Source organism: Carlito syrichta, unplaced genomic scaffold (genome assembly GCF_000164805.1).
Source record: "Carlito syrichta isolate Samal-C Ts95f unplaced genomic scaffold, Tarsius_syrichta-2.0.1 Scaffold305197, whole genome shotgun sequence".
Taxonomy (NCBI): domain Eukaryota; kingdom Metazoa; phylum Chordata; class Mammalia; order Primates; family Tarsiidae; genus Carlito; species Carlito syrichta.
The window spans coordinates 581,807-599,234 of NW_007249293.1; the positions used below are offsets into that span (position 1 = coordinate 581,807).

General features: G+C 39.8%; 1 protein-coding gene across 1 annotated transcript in view; it reads left to right on the plus strand.

The window, feature by feature from the left end:
- Nucleotides 1-17,428, plus strand: part of BCAT1 (branched chain amino acid transaminase 1) — an 89,343-nt gene that overhangs the window by 57,716 nt on the left and 14,199 nt on the right. Inside the window, exons 8-10 of the mRNA XM_008061299.2 lie at nt 6,145-6,230; nt 9,685-9,825; nt 12,834-12,908. Of these exons, the coding sequence (XP_008059490.1) occupies nt 6,145-6,230; nt 9,685-9,825; nt 12,834-12,908 (302 nt within the window). The remainder of the gene's footprint in view (nt 1-6,144; nt 6,231-9,684; nt 9,826-12,833; nt 12,909-17,428) is intronic.

The following is a 17,428-nucleotide window of genomic DNA, read 5'->3' on the forward strand; positions in this document are numbered from 1 at the left end:
TTTTAATGTGTTCCTTCAGTTTGGAGAGGTTCACTTAACAGATCAAATACAATTTGAAATAAGGAGAAAGGAAGTGAAATCAATGTTTGAATGGTACTATGAGAGAAGTAAACAGGATATCAGAATAACCTTGGGGCTAAAAAATAAAACATTGTAGTGACTTTGGTTAATACCATACAGCTTTAGGAAAATGCAAAGAATAATGAGTTGAAGACCAGAAAAATATTGATTTTTTCTTTTTTTTTTACAAACTTTACTGACAGGAGGTATAAGCAGAGTTCTTTCAGTAATAGCCTGCCATCTTTCTGTGAACAACCACTTGCACTGCTCCTGTTGGGGAAATGGCTGGTTCAGGAAGGTAGATAAGATAGTGGATAGTGTGTATTTAAAGCACAATGCTACTATGCACAGTCACTGTGGCACTTGACCTGTAACTCATGGGAGTTTTGTTGCCGAACATCATGGGTTCAGTCTAGGGTTCTGTTGTTTGCCCCACAGAAAAGCCAATCTCTGAGACAAGAAGTATTGACAGAGAAGAAGACTTTATTATTTACAGGTGATGTCAACTGGAGAGACAAACCTCAAACCCATTCCTCCTCCCCTATGAAAGTTAAGGGTTGACTAGGCACAGTGGCTTACGCCTATAATCCTAGCATTTTGGAGGCAGAGGCGAGAGGACTGCCTGAGTCCAAGGGTTCGAACCTGGGCAACTTGGCAAGACCACGTCTCTACAACAAATTAAAAATTTAGCCAGGTATGGTGGCACATGTCTGCAGTTCTAGCTACTTGGAAGGCTGAGGTGGAAGGATCGCCTGAGTCCAGCAGGTCAAGGCTGTGGTGGCCACGAGTGTGCGGCTGCACTCCAGCCTGGGCAACATAGTGAGACTCTGACTCAAAAAGTAAACAAATAAATAAACAAGTTAAGGGTTTATATTGCTGGGAAGGAAGAAAGGAGGGACAAGGAAGAGGAGCTAATCAACAGGTGGTTGAATGGAGGGCATCTAGCATCTCATTGTAACCATTACCTGCAAGAAAACAGGAATGGGGGGTAAGGAAGAAGAGCTCATCAATAGGCAGTGGGTGCGTTTTCTTATACAAATGTAAATCTCCTAAGCTTCAGTGCTATGGGTGTTTGGCTTGTTGGACAATTAGGCCAGTTTCATTTTGATTTCAGTGAGAACACCTGTGGTGGTAAGCTCACACAGCCTCCATTCTCTTTTTCATTCTGTCGATGAGTAATTTAGTTTATAACCCATACACTTGCTGTTTACCATTTGAGTGGCTCAGCCTGTAATCCCGTGCCTTGGGAGGCTGAGGTGAGTGAATTGCCTGAGCCCGCGCGTTCGAGACCCGCCTGGGCAACTTGGTGAGACCTTATCTCTACAATCAATCAAAAAATTAGCTGGGCGTGGTAGCACGCGCCTGTAGTTCCAGCTACTTGGAAGGCTGAGGAGGAAGGATCGCCAGAGCCCAGCAAGTCGAGGCTGCGGTGGCCAGGAGCGGCCACTGCACTCCAGTCTGGGTGACAGAGTGAGACTCCAACTCAAAAAAAAAAGAATTGTATTGTGTCCTGGACACTGGAGAAACCTTGAAAAAATAAGACCCAGTCCTTGTGGTTGAGTTCACAGTCAGTTTGGGCAAATGACTGGCAGTGAATACTGACATAACTCAGTCTACCGGGCCCCAGGAGCCTTCTCAGACACATCAGACATTTACACTGACTCTACTTGGAGCACTCTTCTCAGATGTCTGCACAATTTCCTTTCTACATCCTTCAAGGTTTTGCTCGCAAATGCCATTCTCAGTATGGCTTGCCTTGAGCTCCTGTTCAAAATTTAAAGTCTCTTCCTCGTTACTTCCCACCACTCGCCATTGTCCTTCCTTCCTTTTTGTTTTTCCTCCATTGTCTAGCATACTATTAACACAATAATTGCTTACCTCTGCCTATTAGAAAGTAAGCAGGGAGTTATATCAGTTTTGTTCGCTGCTGTGTTCATAGAGCTTGAAACAGTAAACAGCACTCAATATGTATTTGCAGAATAAATGGATAATTGTGCTGGTGATGTTTAGAGAACTTACACAAACCTACATTCCTGGTTTCCATTAGTCCTTGATTTTAGGAAGTCACAGATGAATCCTGCTGTTATTTCTTCTAAATTCCTCATCCCCTAAAAATGATTTCTTTGTCAAAAACAAGCTACATTTGTAGGTTCTGTTTTCCTCACATTGGGCAATCTGGAGTTAGTTCTGGCTCTTGTAAGCATGTTTGTGGTTGCAGAGGAAAATGAATATTTCTCACCCAAATGTTGTCATGTCATCATCTCTGTCTGGCAACCAGAGAAGCAGATGTTCTGTTCATTGACCTCAGGCTAGTGGTTACAGTTCTGGGTGTTAAATATATTTCACAAAACAGCATTTGCACATGCAGGGCTGCTGTTTTCATTTAAGTTGATGCAGTCTCAGAGCTCAGCAAGCTTTAAGAAAGGTCTGGTTTGGGGGCACTAGAAGTATGTGTGTGCGAACATATATATTATACACACAAATAGATCCATACATTTATGTATCTAGTTAGCTAGCTATTGCAAAACACATGTTTATTTTGAGATCATCAACACTTCTAAACACGACAAAAAGTAGCCCTAAGAACATTGCCAAGAACAAATTTTCCTCTTTCCAGAAAGCAATTTTCAGCAGATGATTTTCAGACACAATTTTAAAAAAACCATACTGCTGTATCATAGCAAAGAAAATGTATTCATTTATTTTTTATTCAAAAACATTTATTACATACCACTTTGGGCCAGGCATGATGCCCAGTTTTGGGGATACAAAAATGAATATGGAGTTTTGGTTTTCCAGATAGAGCATGGTTGTTGGGCATGTCTGATGCAACCACAGTGAGCAGGTTAACCTAGAACCACTTTGTGCTGAAGGAAAGGGTGGTAGCTTCAGTGTCAGATTCTTTGTGCCAGAGACTGGAAGGAAAGGGAGGTTTTGGGCGTAAATATTGCAAGGAGAGCTGTGATGTGGCACCCCCAAAGCCGAGAGGACTTGATTTTAAGATTCTTTACCTAATCCAAAGAAGTCACCCAGAGGTCCAGCAGGAAAAGATTTTAGTTTATTAGAGTTTACAGGAGGCACTGATGGCAGTGGGTCAGTGAGGAAAGGGTCTGCCCATGAGGCCTGGATGGTGGTGGGTTGGTGCAGAAAGAAATCATGCTTTGGGGTAGTACAGCAAACGGTTTTATGGGCTAGCAAGTCAATTAGTCAAATTCCTATTCTATGTTTACAGTGACATTGATTGCATGTGATGACCACATTACTTTCAACTTTGCTTGGTCACCTGCACTCCTTGACTCTTTATTGGGAATATGCATGGTCTTCAGAGACCAGTGTTGGCCAGAGGCTGCTCCCTGAAGGAAGGTCAGAAAGAAGCCAGTTAAAGGGGAGAAGAGGCAATGTCTGGACATTGTACAGTTGATGGAACACATGTGACATAGATGGATCATCATGCCAACCCTCACAGTGGTTGGGGTGTCCATGGTCATCTCACAGTAGACCAGTAGGTCAGCCTTGGAGTTTTGTTTTTTGGGTGTCTTTTTTTTTTCTTTTTTAGCCATATAAATACTTGAATTCACACTGAGTCTATGATATTTGAATCTCAAAGGGCGAAGGCAGCATCTCTATACTTAGTGTTGATACTCTATCAGGTTTGCAAATCACTAATGATAGACTTCTCAAAGGGCAGCATGGAGGCAGTGACCAGCCCAGAGCAGGTACACACATACTTCCTAGGGGTTCCTTTGTAGTATTTTTAGTAAGTTTGGTAATGGTTATTGTTCCTTAGTAAGATTCTATCTTCATTATTCTAATTACTAACCAGCTTTTATCTGCTAAGGGAAATTTTTTTTTTTTTGAGTTGGAGTATCACTCTGTTGCCCAGACTGAAGTGCAGTGGCATGCTCCCAGCCACTGCAGCATCGACCTGCTGGGCTCCGGCGATCCTTCTGCCTCAGCTTTCCAAGTAGCCGGAACTACAGGTGTGTACTACCATGCCCGGCTAATTTTTGATTTATTGTAGAGAAAGTTCTCGCCAAGTTGCCTGGGTGGGTCTTGAACCCATGTGCTCAGGCAATCCACTTGCCTCAGCCTCCCAATGTGCTGGGATTATAGGCTGAGCCACCGAGCCCAACCTGCTAAGGGAAATTTTGACTTTAGGATGTTCCTCCTTGTGGAGAAAAAGGAACACTTCTACACTGCTGGTGAGAATGCAAACTAGTGCAACCTCTTTAGAAGACAGTGTGACAATTTCTGAAAGAACTAGAAATTGACCTTCCACATGACCCAGTAATTCCCCTATTGGGAATATACCCAGAGGAACTCAAATCATTCTACAAAAAAGATACCTGCACATGTATGTTTGTTGCAGCTCTATTCACAATAGTAAAAACATGGAACCAGCCATGTTGCCCATAGAAGCGGGACTGGATAAGAAAATGTGATACATATACACAATGGAATATTATGCAGCCATAAAGAAGGATAAATAAATGGACTTCACAGCAACTTGGATGGATTTGGAGTCAATCATACTCAGTGATCTATCACAGAAACAAAGAACAGAGTAACGTATGTTCTCACTCATAAGCGGACCTTGAACAATTATCATAATACTATAAGTAAGGGACTGGCAGTAGTGGGAAACTGTCAGGGGAGGGGGAATGGGATTGGCAGTTGAGGGAAACTGCTAGGGGAGGACGGGGCATACCTCATCAACAAGGGTACCCGCATAATCAATGTTTGTATACCTAACCCTGAATTGTACCCCACATCTTTATAATAATAATAAAAAAAGAATGTTCCTCTTGCCTGGATTAAAAAAATGTGGTACATATACATGATGGAATATTACACAACCATAAAGAAGGACAAAATCATAAACTTCACAGCAACCTAGATGGACTTGGAGTCTATAATACTGAGTGATGTATCACAGAAACAAAAAACTGAGTATCACATGTTCTCACTCATAAGTGGACCTTGAACAATTATTGTAATACTATTAGAAAAGGATTGGCAGTAGCAGGAAACTGCCAGGTATGGGGGGTAGGGGAGGCGTGATTGGCAGTAGTGGGAATCTGCCAAGAAAGGGGGAGCACACCTCATCAACAAGGGCACCTATATAATGAACATTTGTATGCCTAACCCTGAATTGTGCCCCACACCTTTAAGATTCAAAAAAGAATATTTCTCTGAAGTATTCTATAACTCTTACTGTTTGTCAGTGGGAAACCATCTCATTATTTTACTGATTAAGGATAAATTAAAGATGATTAGATGAGTAACTTTATTTTCTTTTTATTGAAATGTTAATTATTATTTTTTGAGTCACAGCCTCACTCTGTTGTCCAGGCCGGAGTGCAGTGGCATGATCATGGCTCACAACAACTTCAAACTCTTGGCCTCAGGCAATCTTCCCAAGTAGTGGGACTACAGGTACATGCCACTATGTCCACCTAATTTTTTTTTTTTTTTGAGTCAGAGTCTCCCTTTTCACTCAGGCTGGAGTGTAGTGGCACACTCACGACCACTGCAGCCTCGACCTGCTGGGCTTAGGTGATCTTTCTGCCTCAGCCTTCTAAGTAGCTGGAACTACAGGCATGTGTCATCATGTCTAGCTGATTTATTTTATTTATTGCAGAGGTAAGGTCACACCAGCCCAGGCTGGTCTCAAACCCCTGGATGCAGGCAATCCTCTTGTCTCCGCCTCCCATAGTGCTAGGATTATAGGCGTGAGCCACCGTGCCTGGCCTCACCTAATTTTTAAAAGTTTTTTTTGTAGAGACTGAGTCTTGCTATGTTGCCCATGTTGGTCTCGAACTCCTGGCCTCAAATAATCCTCCCAAAGTGCTGGTATTATAGGCGTGAGTCACAGCACCTGGCTTTTTCTTTTATTTAAAAAAAAGAAAGATCTACCTGAAGTATGAATTGTTTTGGGAGATTTGGGGTATTTGACAATGTAGAAGAGTAACATTATCTTTATGTTTATTACTAGCAAAGTTGTGGGAAACAGTTTTTAACAGTTGCTGTTGATATAAGGCATGCCTGATAAAGCTTGAAAATATTCCATACTCTAATTGACAGAGGAAGAACTGGCAACTCCTCCGCTAGATGGCATCATTCTTCCAGGAGTGACACGGCAGTGCATTCTGGACCTGGCACACAAGTGGGTGGGTACCTTTAACATGAACAACTTTTACAGGCCTGAAAGATAAAGTAATCAAAATAAGCTCACTCTAATGTTGAAATAATATCCTGTGGTTCCAACCAATGTTATCTAATCTTTAAATTCTAACTTGAGTAGAAAGAACTCTTCTAGAAGTACATCTTGGCAAGACTAACAAGTAAGTATCGTCTATAGGGAGGGCAGAGAGAAACCAGTTTAGCAGGATGTTCTAGTGAAGAAGTATTCTAGTACTAATCCCAATCTACCAGGCATCTCCTGCCATCTTACCTGATTCATACTTGGTGTACTTCCATCCAACCAGTCCCTAACTTTTCAAGTCTAAGTGTATTGTTTCTAAATGGTAACGATACATACTTCTTCCTTTCCTCTATTTATTCCAGCGTAACCATGCTTGTCATGGAAATTAAAGAATTTCACTAACATAAATGTTTACTAACAAAATATTATTGGTTTGGCTACCTTTTTTCTCCCTCCATCCTGCCTCTTGTTCTCCAAAATTCATATATATGCTTATTTAAAAAACAGAACATACAAGCAAATATAGCATTGTCTTCAGAAGACTTTCAAACCCATGTGACGCAGACAAGCATATTAAACTATTTAGTATTGGACGTGACATAACATATTCAAGATGAATATTGAATGAGTTGTCTGGCAGAGGTTCTTGGATGGAACTTTTGACCCATGTGTTAAAATGGTCTCCAAAGAACACGAAAAGGCTTTGAGCATACTGTGGTCAAACAGTACTAATGGGACTAATGTTTAGAAACACACACATCATCTAGGAGAGCACTAGTACAATTTCCCTGGAACATGCTTTGAAAATAGAGGAAATGTGCTATAAATAATTCTACAAAACCCTGAAGTAGACAAGACCCAACTGCCACATGCTGGCTGGCACATTGGGCATGACATTTACAAACTGTTGGTATAATTTCAAACAGCTTGCCCTGTCCTAAATATGTTTGCAGTTGGAAAGATATATTTTTGAAGCTCAGTAATTTTTGTTTTATTAAAGAAAAAAAAAATCAACCAAGTACAGAAGGTTTGATGACAAGTTGCAAGTGGAAATGCCTTCCCACACTAATGATCTGCTAGCATGAAAAATAGGTTATTACAGAGGAAGCTTTTTCTTGACTCCTTAGCTGTAATTTATTTTAAAAGCTATTTTAAAACATGAGACATAAAATGCCAAGAGGCATGTGGGGTTTGGTGGGGGAATTGCCAGACAGGGGAAATTGTCCAAAGATAAGTAAGTAAGGGTGAGCAAAGTAAAAACAATTCTGTTTATTTACAAGAGAGGTTTTTTCTCTCTTTTTTTCCCCCCTTTTCCAGGACACAGAACTCAGCTTGTTTTTAATTAACTTGGCTGATTTTCTGGAATTTATTTATTTACCTTTGAACAACATAATTGCAGTTACAAACTGAGAGAAATTGAAACTTACAAAGGGCCATATTTCTATTGCAAACATAGTTTCCTAACCTTCCAAATCTACTTATAGCCTGTTGGAGTCTCATTCTGTCGCCCAGACTAGAGTGCAGTGGCCGCTCCTGGCCACCGCAGTCTCGACCTGCTGGGCTCAGGCGATCCTTCCGCTTTAGCTTTCCAAGTAGCTGGAGCTACAGGCGCGCGCTACCACGCCTGGCTAATTTTTTGATTTATTGTAGAGATGAGGTCTCACCAAGTTGCCCGGGCGGGTCTCGAACCAGCGAGCTCAGGCAATCCACTCACCTCAGCCTCCCAAGGCGCAGGATTACAGGATGAGCCATCGAAACTGGCTTGATTATTTTTATCTATTGTGGGTCTGTAGGTTGTTTTTTTTTTTTTTTTGAGTTGGAGTCTCACTGTCGCCCAGACTGGAGTGCAGTGGCCACTCCTGGCCACCGCAGCCTCGACCTGCTGGGCTCCAGTGATCCTTCTGCCTCAGTCTTCCAGGTAGCCGGAATTACAGGCGCGCGCTCCCACGCCCGGCTAATTTTTTGATTTATTGTAGAGATGAGGTCTCACTGCCCAGGCGGGTCTCGAACCCGTGGGCTCAGGCAATCCACTCACCTCAGCCTCCCAAAGGTGCGGGATTATAGGCTGAGCCACCGAGCCCGGCTGGGTCTGTAGATTTTTAAAAATACTCTCATCTTAGTTTTTTAAAACTCATCTATTCTTTTTTGTCCTTATTCCAATAACTTATTGACAAATTTCAAACTTTAACCACTAAGATAAAAGAATGAGAAATAAACAGATCAGAGAATGAGTATTAAACGGATAAGACAGATTAGGATTTTTTGTTTCCATTTTCTGTTCTTGAGCAAAGAAGATATTCAAACAGTTTGGCAGAAATTGATGAGGTTATACCACTAACTCCACAATGAAATTCAACTGAATAAGATACTAAATGAAGGAAGAGGAATATCACTGTAAAGTCTACTATCAGTGAATTTAGGAAGAAAAATACATATAATACAATTTCTCGGAGTCCAAAGATATATTCAATTTTTTAAAATATTTTAGATATTTAAACTCTGTCTGTGTTTTTTATTCCATAAAAATTACAGAAGGAGCCAGTTAAATCAGACCTGGGTTTAAATCTAGTTTCTGCCATTTACTCATTATGTGCCCTTGGGGATACCCCTCAACCTTCTTGAACCTTAGTTTCCTTATCTGCAAAACAAGGATACCTTCCATTAGAATTACAGAACTTGACATGGTGATATGGGACGGATAAATGGTAGTTATAATTATTAATATTATATAATATATCATTCTCCTTTATGGAAAAATGGGGTTTAAGACACGGTTGACATAGAATATGCATCAGTTAGCATTTGACATGTATCAGTTTGTGAGACTTTGTTCATGACAAGTAAAAGGCAAGAAGCAGCATGTATTTTGTGGGGATAATCTTATATTGGATGTTCTGGTAATCTCTTATTTATTTATTTCTTTTGAGTTGGAGTCTCACTCTGTTGCCCAGGCTGGAGTACCATGGCACACTTACGGTCGACCTGCTGGGCTCTGGCGATCCTTCCACCTTAGCCTTTCAAGTAGCTGGAACTATATATGCGCACGCTACCACGCCCGGCTAATTTTTAATTTTATTTTAGAGACGAGGTCTCGCCAAATTGCCTGGGCTGGTCTTGAACCTGCGGTCTCAGGCAATCTACTCGCCTCAGCCTCCCAAAGTGCTGGCATTACAGGCTGAGCCACCGAACCCAGCCATATTCTGGTTATCTCATTTGTAAATGATGTGACCTTGAAGTAGGTTGCTTAACATCTCAGCGTGTTCACCAGTAGGATGGTGTGTACTTTCCAGCTCTCCCTGGAAGGGTGATTATGACATTATCTGAGTTCAATCAGAATGGAAAGTAGAACAAGTATTGCAGTTGTTTTGCATGCCCTTTCCTTTAAAACATATTGTTTTTATTTTTTATATTCCAAACAGGGTGAATTTAAGGTATCAGAGAGATACCTCACCATGCATGATTTGACAACTGCTGTGAAGGGAAACAGAGTGAGGGAGATGTTTGGCTCTGGCACAGCCTGCGTTGTCTGCCCAGTGTCTGATATACTGTACAAGGGCGAGGTAAGACGAGGATTTCCTCACTTTCTGTCACTTCCAGACATTTGCCTGTAATTTAATTAATTATTAAGTGTGTGAATAAAATTTTAATTGGACCCAGGATGCAAAGGTTTTTTTGGTTTTTTTTGTTTGTTTTTTTTTGAGTTGGAGTCTCACTCTGTTGCCCAGACTGGAGTGCAGCGGCTGCTCCCGGCCACCGCAGCCTCGACCTGCTGGGCTCCAGCGATCCTTCCACCTCAGCCTTCCGAGTAGCCGGAATTACAGGCATGCGCTACCACACCTGGCTGATTTTTTGGTTTACTGTAGAGATGAGGTCTCACCAAGTTGCCCAGGCGGGTCTCGAACCCACGGGCTCAGGCAATCCACTCACCTCTGCCTCCCAAGGCGCGGGATTACAGGCTGAGCCACCGAGCCCGGCTTGTTTTTTTTTCTTTTTAAGAGACAGTCTCGTCACCCAGGTTGGAGTGCAGTGGCATGATCATAGCTCACTGCAGTCTTGAACTCCTGGGCTCAAGTGATCCTCCCACCTCAGCCTCCTGAGTACTTGGGACTACAGGCACACATCACCGTGTTCAGCAATTTTTTTTTTAACTTGGCGTTACATTAACTGGGACAGTTTGTTCAGACGAATCTATATCACTACCCTCTTTCCAGAGATTTCACATAAGCTCAAACATGGTGGGAAATCAATTTTGTCTTTGGACAGGTGTCACATCTGCTTTATCTCAGTACAGGTATTAGAGCCATGCTAATAGCCTGTTACTCTTTTTCTATCTACAGCTCACTAAGAAAGATTCTACATGTAGTTAGATTGCAGCTTCTGATTTCTGAATGTAGAAATGGCACATAGCTATGGAAAATGCATTTGTATGATCAACTTCTACATTACTGTTACTATTGTTATTTTTATTAATAAGTAGAGTACTTTACAAAAATTTTTCACTGGGCAAACTGATGCTTTTATTAAAATCTTACAAAAAGAATTGGTATATTTGATTGGAAGAAATATCCTTAGTAAATTAGTCCAATTTTATTCTTATTTATCTATTTTTATTTTTCTTTCAAGTCTGATTTTATATGCGCTGTGCTTCCATTTTCTTGTAAATTTTCTTGCTTTCCTTTTTATAACAAATATTCGATATTTATGATTAACTTCAGCATGTGACTTTTTAACTTACAGGCAAGTGGGCATTATTCTTATAATGTGAATTGACTTAAATTACTCATATTATAATTGATCCTTGAACAACACATGGCTAGGGGCACATCCGATCCCCCATACAGTTAAAGAATCCATATACAACTTTTAACTCCCCCAAAATTTAACTGCTCGCAGGCTACTGTTGACCAGAAGATTTACCAATAATATAAACAGCACATATTTTTTGTGTTGAATATATTATCTACTGTATTCTTACAATAAAGTAAGCTAGAGAAAAGAAAATGCTATTAAGAAAATCTCAAGGAAAAGAACATAAATTTGCTATTCTTTAAGTGAAAGTGGTCATCATAAAGGTCTTCATCCTCATTGCCTTTGCATTGAATAGACTCAGGAAGAGAAGTGCTTGGTCTTTCTGTCTCTGGGGTGGCAGAGGCGGAAGAAAATCTGAGTATAAGGGGCCCACACTGTTCAAACCCATGATGTTCAGATGTAAATACAAATTCTACTAGTTTTGAAGTTTTATTTTACAATTATTTTTCTTCAGCTGATCTGACTTTAATGGTGACTGCCTCACTGGCTAAGGTTTTACTATTTGCTTTTAAGGGATTGCTCTTAACATACTTTCATCTGCAGATTGATTGATTTATAAGAGAAGAATTATCCTGTTTTATAGCAATACTTGCACTGATTATAAAGCTACTATTTAGTATTTTATTATAGTATACTATTTAGTATTTTATTATGGTAATATTATGGTTATACTATCAATTCACTTTATGAACTGAAGTTGTCATTAGGTCACATTTCATTTTTGTGGGTTTTTTTGGTTTTCTTTTTTTTTTGAGTCGGAATCTCACTCTCTCACCCAGACTAGAGTGCAGTGGCACACTGACGGCCACCACAGTCTTGACCTGCTGGGCTCAGGCAAGCCTTCTGCTTCAGCCTTCTAAGTAGCTGGAACTACAGGCATGAACCACCATTCCCAGCTAATTTTTATATGTATTGTAGAGATGAGGTTTTGCCATGTTGCCCAGGCTGGTCTCGAACCCATGGATTCAGGCAATCCTCTGGCCTCTGTCTCCCAAGTGCTGGGATTACAGGTGTGAGCCACTGCACTCTGGCTAGGTTTAGCATATTTTTAATGATCCTGTTTTAAGGGGCATTTATAGCTAAAAAGTACATCTAATTATCCTATTGTGCTAACAGACAAGATAGGAAAAGTGTTTGAGAGCACACACTATCTACTAAAATCAAACTGTCAAAGCCTACAAGCTGGCAGTACATGCGTAGGCGTGACTCAGATACAGATTAGGCCATGACAGCTCTCAGGCATGGATTGAATCATGTTGTCCAGTATTGTGGAGGTGTGACCCTTGGAAGTTTAGCTTGAACTAGTGATAGATATAGAAGCTGCTTTTGTGAAGGCATAGTCTTGCTATAACTTATGCTCCTGAAATAACTTGCACTAAATTATGGTAAATATCTTTGAGTTCTCGTTCACTACCAGAAGGTTAGATGTAGAATCTTGCAAGAGATAGGATTCTTTAAGTTTAACCACTATTTTAGGTTCCCTTAGCTTCTTGTTTCCTCAGCCTGAAGACTAGCCTATAAACCAGTTGTGCCCTAAAATCAATTGACAGGCAGTGAACACCTTATCATTGGCTAGTTAGTTTTTAATTCAAATTCAGACCAGAAAAGAGTCTTGGACATAAGGAACTAGCATGCATAATCATTAGGCTATAGTGCTATTCTTTATTTGCCTTAATATAATGGAACTGCTACATGTCTTGCCTGTTATCACCATCTACGTGGTCATCCTCAATTTGTCTCACTTCTCTTTGTTTTGTAGCCAATACACATTCCAACTATGGAGAATGGTCCAAAGCTTGCAAGTCGTATCTTGGGCAAATTGACTGATATCCAGGTAAGGGCTTCTTTCTTTTTAAGATGTCACCTTATTTCAGTCAGAGCTTACAACCAAATCATATTTCAGTGGAGGGAAGTGAGTAAACATTGCAATTTGAGATCAGTATGTTACATTTAAGGAAGATACTCCCAATAGTATCCCAGTAATATCCCAACAGCATGAACAAAGCCAAAGTGAGAAAAAATATCATGAGAGAGAGAAATATTATCAGAGACTCCAAATTACTTAGCATTTAAATAAACAAATATAAATTTTGATAACATTAAAATCTCATTAAAAAGTGTAACATACTTTTGTAAAAAAAAAATTGAAAGTAGAAGAAACCATAGGAAGAAAATTTTCTTACTGTAATTCCAACACTGAGATATAACCACAATTAATTTTTAGCGTCCTTTTTTTTTTTTTTGAGTTGGAGTCTCACTCTGTCTCCCAGACTGGAGTGCAGTGGCCGCTCCCGGCCACTGCAGCCTCAACCTGCTGGACTCCGGTGATCCTTCCGCCTCAGCCTTCCGAGTAGCCAGAATTATAGGCACGCACAACCACGCCCGGCTGATTTTTTTATTTATTGTAGAGATGAGGTCTTACCAAGTTGCCCAGGTGGGTCTCGAACCCACAGGCTCAGGCAATCCACTCACCTCAGCCTCCCAAAGCGCGGGATTACAGGCTTAGCCACTGAACCCAGCTAATTTTTAATGTCTTAACCTTCAGTATTCTGTAGCGGTTGCATGCTTTTAAATAGTTATTTTTTCTAACAAAATGGAGTCGTTATACCTACTTTTGTACATACTTTTTTCACTTAGTAAACCCTTTCCTTTTTCATGTCAATAAGTAGTTTTCTCAATACTATTTATGAGGTTTAAATGAATTCCATTATTTTCATCTACTATAATTTTAAAAAGAAATTGTACTATTGACCATTTATGTTGCTGACAATTTTTTCTCTATTGTGAACAATACATCCTTGATTATTTCCTGAAGATAAATCTCCGGAATTGCAATTGTTGGGTTCAAGGGTGTGCACACCTATTTTTTCATACTGCTAACTTTGTTTTGCCTATTTTTCTTGAGCAACAACCTACTGTAATGTTTCATCAGGTGGGTAAGCAGATATATCAAATATCAGATGACACTGTGTCACCTAGAAAAAAGATTGCTCTTTAAGTTACAAACATTTCACAAGTTATTGGAAGATTTTCTTGAACCTAGATGCCATCATTGCCAGTTAGTAAAAATATCCAAGGGGGTCTCAGCCGCATATTGAAAAATAAGTATGATTGCTTGGGTGACATCAGACAGTATTGAGTCATAAGTGAAGCAAAATTTAAAATTGGTTAGGAAAGCAGCAAGCAGGCCTCTGGAGAGCAATTATGTTCGTCGGGTAGTGATAAAAATAGAATTTTTAAAAAGACTTATTCAGCAACTTTTATGAAAAATTAGTAGTATTAAAAAGAAAGAATGATTGTAGTTATTGAATCAGTGAGCTGGCATACTTCCACGCTTCAGCAAAGGTTTTCTATAAGAAAGTTTTGTAAGTGTCATAGAGTAATATCTTAATTTTGGAAGAAATAAATTAAGTCCAAATTCTTTTCTACCTTTGTACACAGAAACAATTACAAGTAATTTGAGGGATAACTAATAAAAATTTCTGCATGGGTGGGTCAGGCATTTTCATTTTTTTCAGAATTGTCTGAACAAGTCTGCAAATAATACATTATTATAGTTTTGCTCAAATACAGAACATAAATATAGCCAAAAAATACATAATTGGCTAGATTATGAAAGTCTTTATCTGAAACAGGAGTTTAGAGACTTTTAAGATTTTTCTTCACATGTTATCATAGTGATAAGGAAGAAGGGATCACTTTGGAATGTTTTCTTGAACAAGTTGTTCATAATTTTCTTGAAAAATTGTGCATTTTGTAGCAGTTAATGTACAAAACAAAGTTTCAGGGTTACTTCTTAGAGATTATATGAAATAAGAAAATTTAAACTTATGTGATTTGGTTGTAAAGGATTAACAGGAAAAGTAGTGACTAGGCTGAGAGAAAAATTGAACTCTTACATTGGAATTGGAAGAAAAATCTAAGAGGTGTTCAGCAGATAATAATGAAGTTTTGGCTAAGGAAGAAAATGCTAGGCAAAAACAGGACTGTGACTCATTTAAATTGAGATGGTGATAAAGTATATGCATTTGAACCTAAAATATGAGTAAAAGAGAATCCCAAACACATAATTTGGGGGAAAGATGGGAGACCATTACCAAAGTTCTCAGAAAGAACTTTTTTTTTTTTTTGAGTTGGAGTCTCACTGTGTTGCCCAGACTGGAGTGCAGTGGCACACTCCCAGGCACCGCAGTCTCAACCTGCTGGGCTCCAGCTATCCTTCCCTTTCAGCCTTCCAAGCAGCTGGAACTAGAGTCGCATGCTACCACACCCGGCTAATTTTTTATTTATTGTAGAGATGAGGTCTCGCCAAGTTGCCCGGGTAGGTCTCGAACCCGCGGACTCAGACAATCCACTCGCCTCCCAAAGTGCTGGGATTATAGGCTGAGCCACTGAACCCGAAAGAAAGAACAATCCTAAAAGTAAGATTATAGAAACCAAAAGAATGTTCGCGACGAAAGTGAATGTTCTCGATGCATTCATACAACAAATGTATGTATTGAGCACAAACAGTACTCAGAAGCCATGTCTGGTGCCGGTGAGATAGTAGTGAAAAAGGGGGCAAAAAAACTAAAGAAGGCGAAGCACCCCACTATAAAAGGACAAAACAGATATGCAGTGTAAATGTGAGGCCATGTAGAAAAGTTTAAAAGGAAAAGATATATGTGAAGCAGAGTATGAGAATAAGATATAACCTTTTCCTCTAACTTCATATTTTCTCTATATAACTCAATGCTTGTGGCTAAGAAGAAATGAATAATATCTCTTTTTACCCTAGATAATAAAGTATAGTGGTCACTGACACTAAAACTTACTGATGTATTCAGAACTCCATACTAAACAAAGAAACAAAGGAATACCATTACAGGACAAAGAGAAAATATAGGGATTCTAAACCACAAGCTAGAAGCATCAAATTTGCTACAAACTGTTAAATAACAAAGGACCCTTCACTCAGAACCCAAGAGTGCATCTCCATTATTCTGTGCCTATGTGCACGGAACCTCAAGTCTCAAAATTATTCTCTTATAAGATGGCAAATTGGTGCTGTCAGCCAGCTACTGGGTTGTCTGTTTCTCTCCAAGAAAAATAAGTAATTATTGAGGAAAAAGCAAAGAATCGCACCATGATTTACATTTGATTTCTTTTGACATGACATGGAAACACGGATGTTTCCTATGGAGTGCTCTGGTAAATTGAAGAAGGGAACAAAAACCACCAGAGAAACTTTCAAGATTCTTGCCAGTATGGCCCAGGGGGAACATTCCTTCTGAACCACAGATTTGACTTTCATTTTAACTTCTGTACTTCTGTATGTGAGTAAGAATCTCTGAGGTTAAGTATTCATCCCATTTAGCTAATTATCCACATGACTCCCCGGGTCTTAGATTGCTTTGCAAATAACTCCTAGGAGGGGAACATTTCAAATGAAAGTTTATTTTTTTCCTTTTTCTTTTTTCTTTAAGCAACAAAGAATAGTCTCTGTTTATATTTAACCAAACTTAAACTCGAAGAACATTAGTCATGTTTTCTGTTTCTTTTCGCTTCTATTTACTCTTTACTCACCATCATAGTCACCATCAGACTCACCTTTCCCTGCCATTTGGGGTCCTCTATGTTCTCCAAATGAACTCATCTCTCTGATGCCTCCTACCTTTGCTGTACCCTCTGCGGTTTGCTCACCTGAAAAGGACTTGGCTATACTTCGTGACTCATCTCCATCAGGAATATTTTCAGTCTCTCATGAGCAGTATCTCTCCCCCCAGTCCAAATATACATTCACCCACTTGAACGCTGCTGCTTTCTCCAGTTTCATAGTGCCAGGGAAGATCCCATAAGGCTTTGAAATTACATTATAATTAGTCACGCACTCGTCTCTCTTCTGGGGCTGTTTAAATGTTGGAACTGCTCTTTCTCTTTTTATACCCCCACTATTTAGCACAGGGCCTTGGGCATAGTACATACACAGTAATGTTTCTTGAATGATTGAATAAAGGAGTGAGTGGGGTAAGTGAAACCCCAAACAAGTACTAAAGAGCAAAAAACATATTGCTCTTGTACACTAGCATATTCCAAGAAGAAATGAGAGGAAAGTCTCGAATAATGTCAAGTTATTTTTCAGAGAACCTGATTTCGATTTTGTTCTCAATGACATACATATTGAGACCACTGTCACGATCCCATAGAGCTGGAACTTGGGTCTTAAGTATCGGGGGAGCATGAATGAATAACTACCATTGCTGCTACTGAGGTTTCGTAAAGGAGGAGATGGCAGAGACCCAGAGGTGGACGTCTGAAGCTGTTTAGGAAAAGGAAAGCTTGAATGGGACAGGAGCAGAATCTGAATTAATTGCA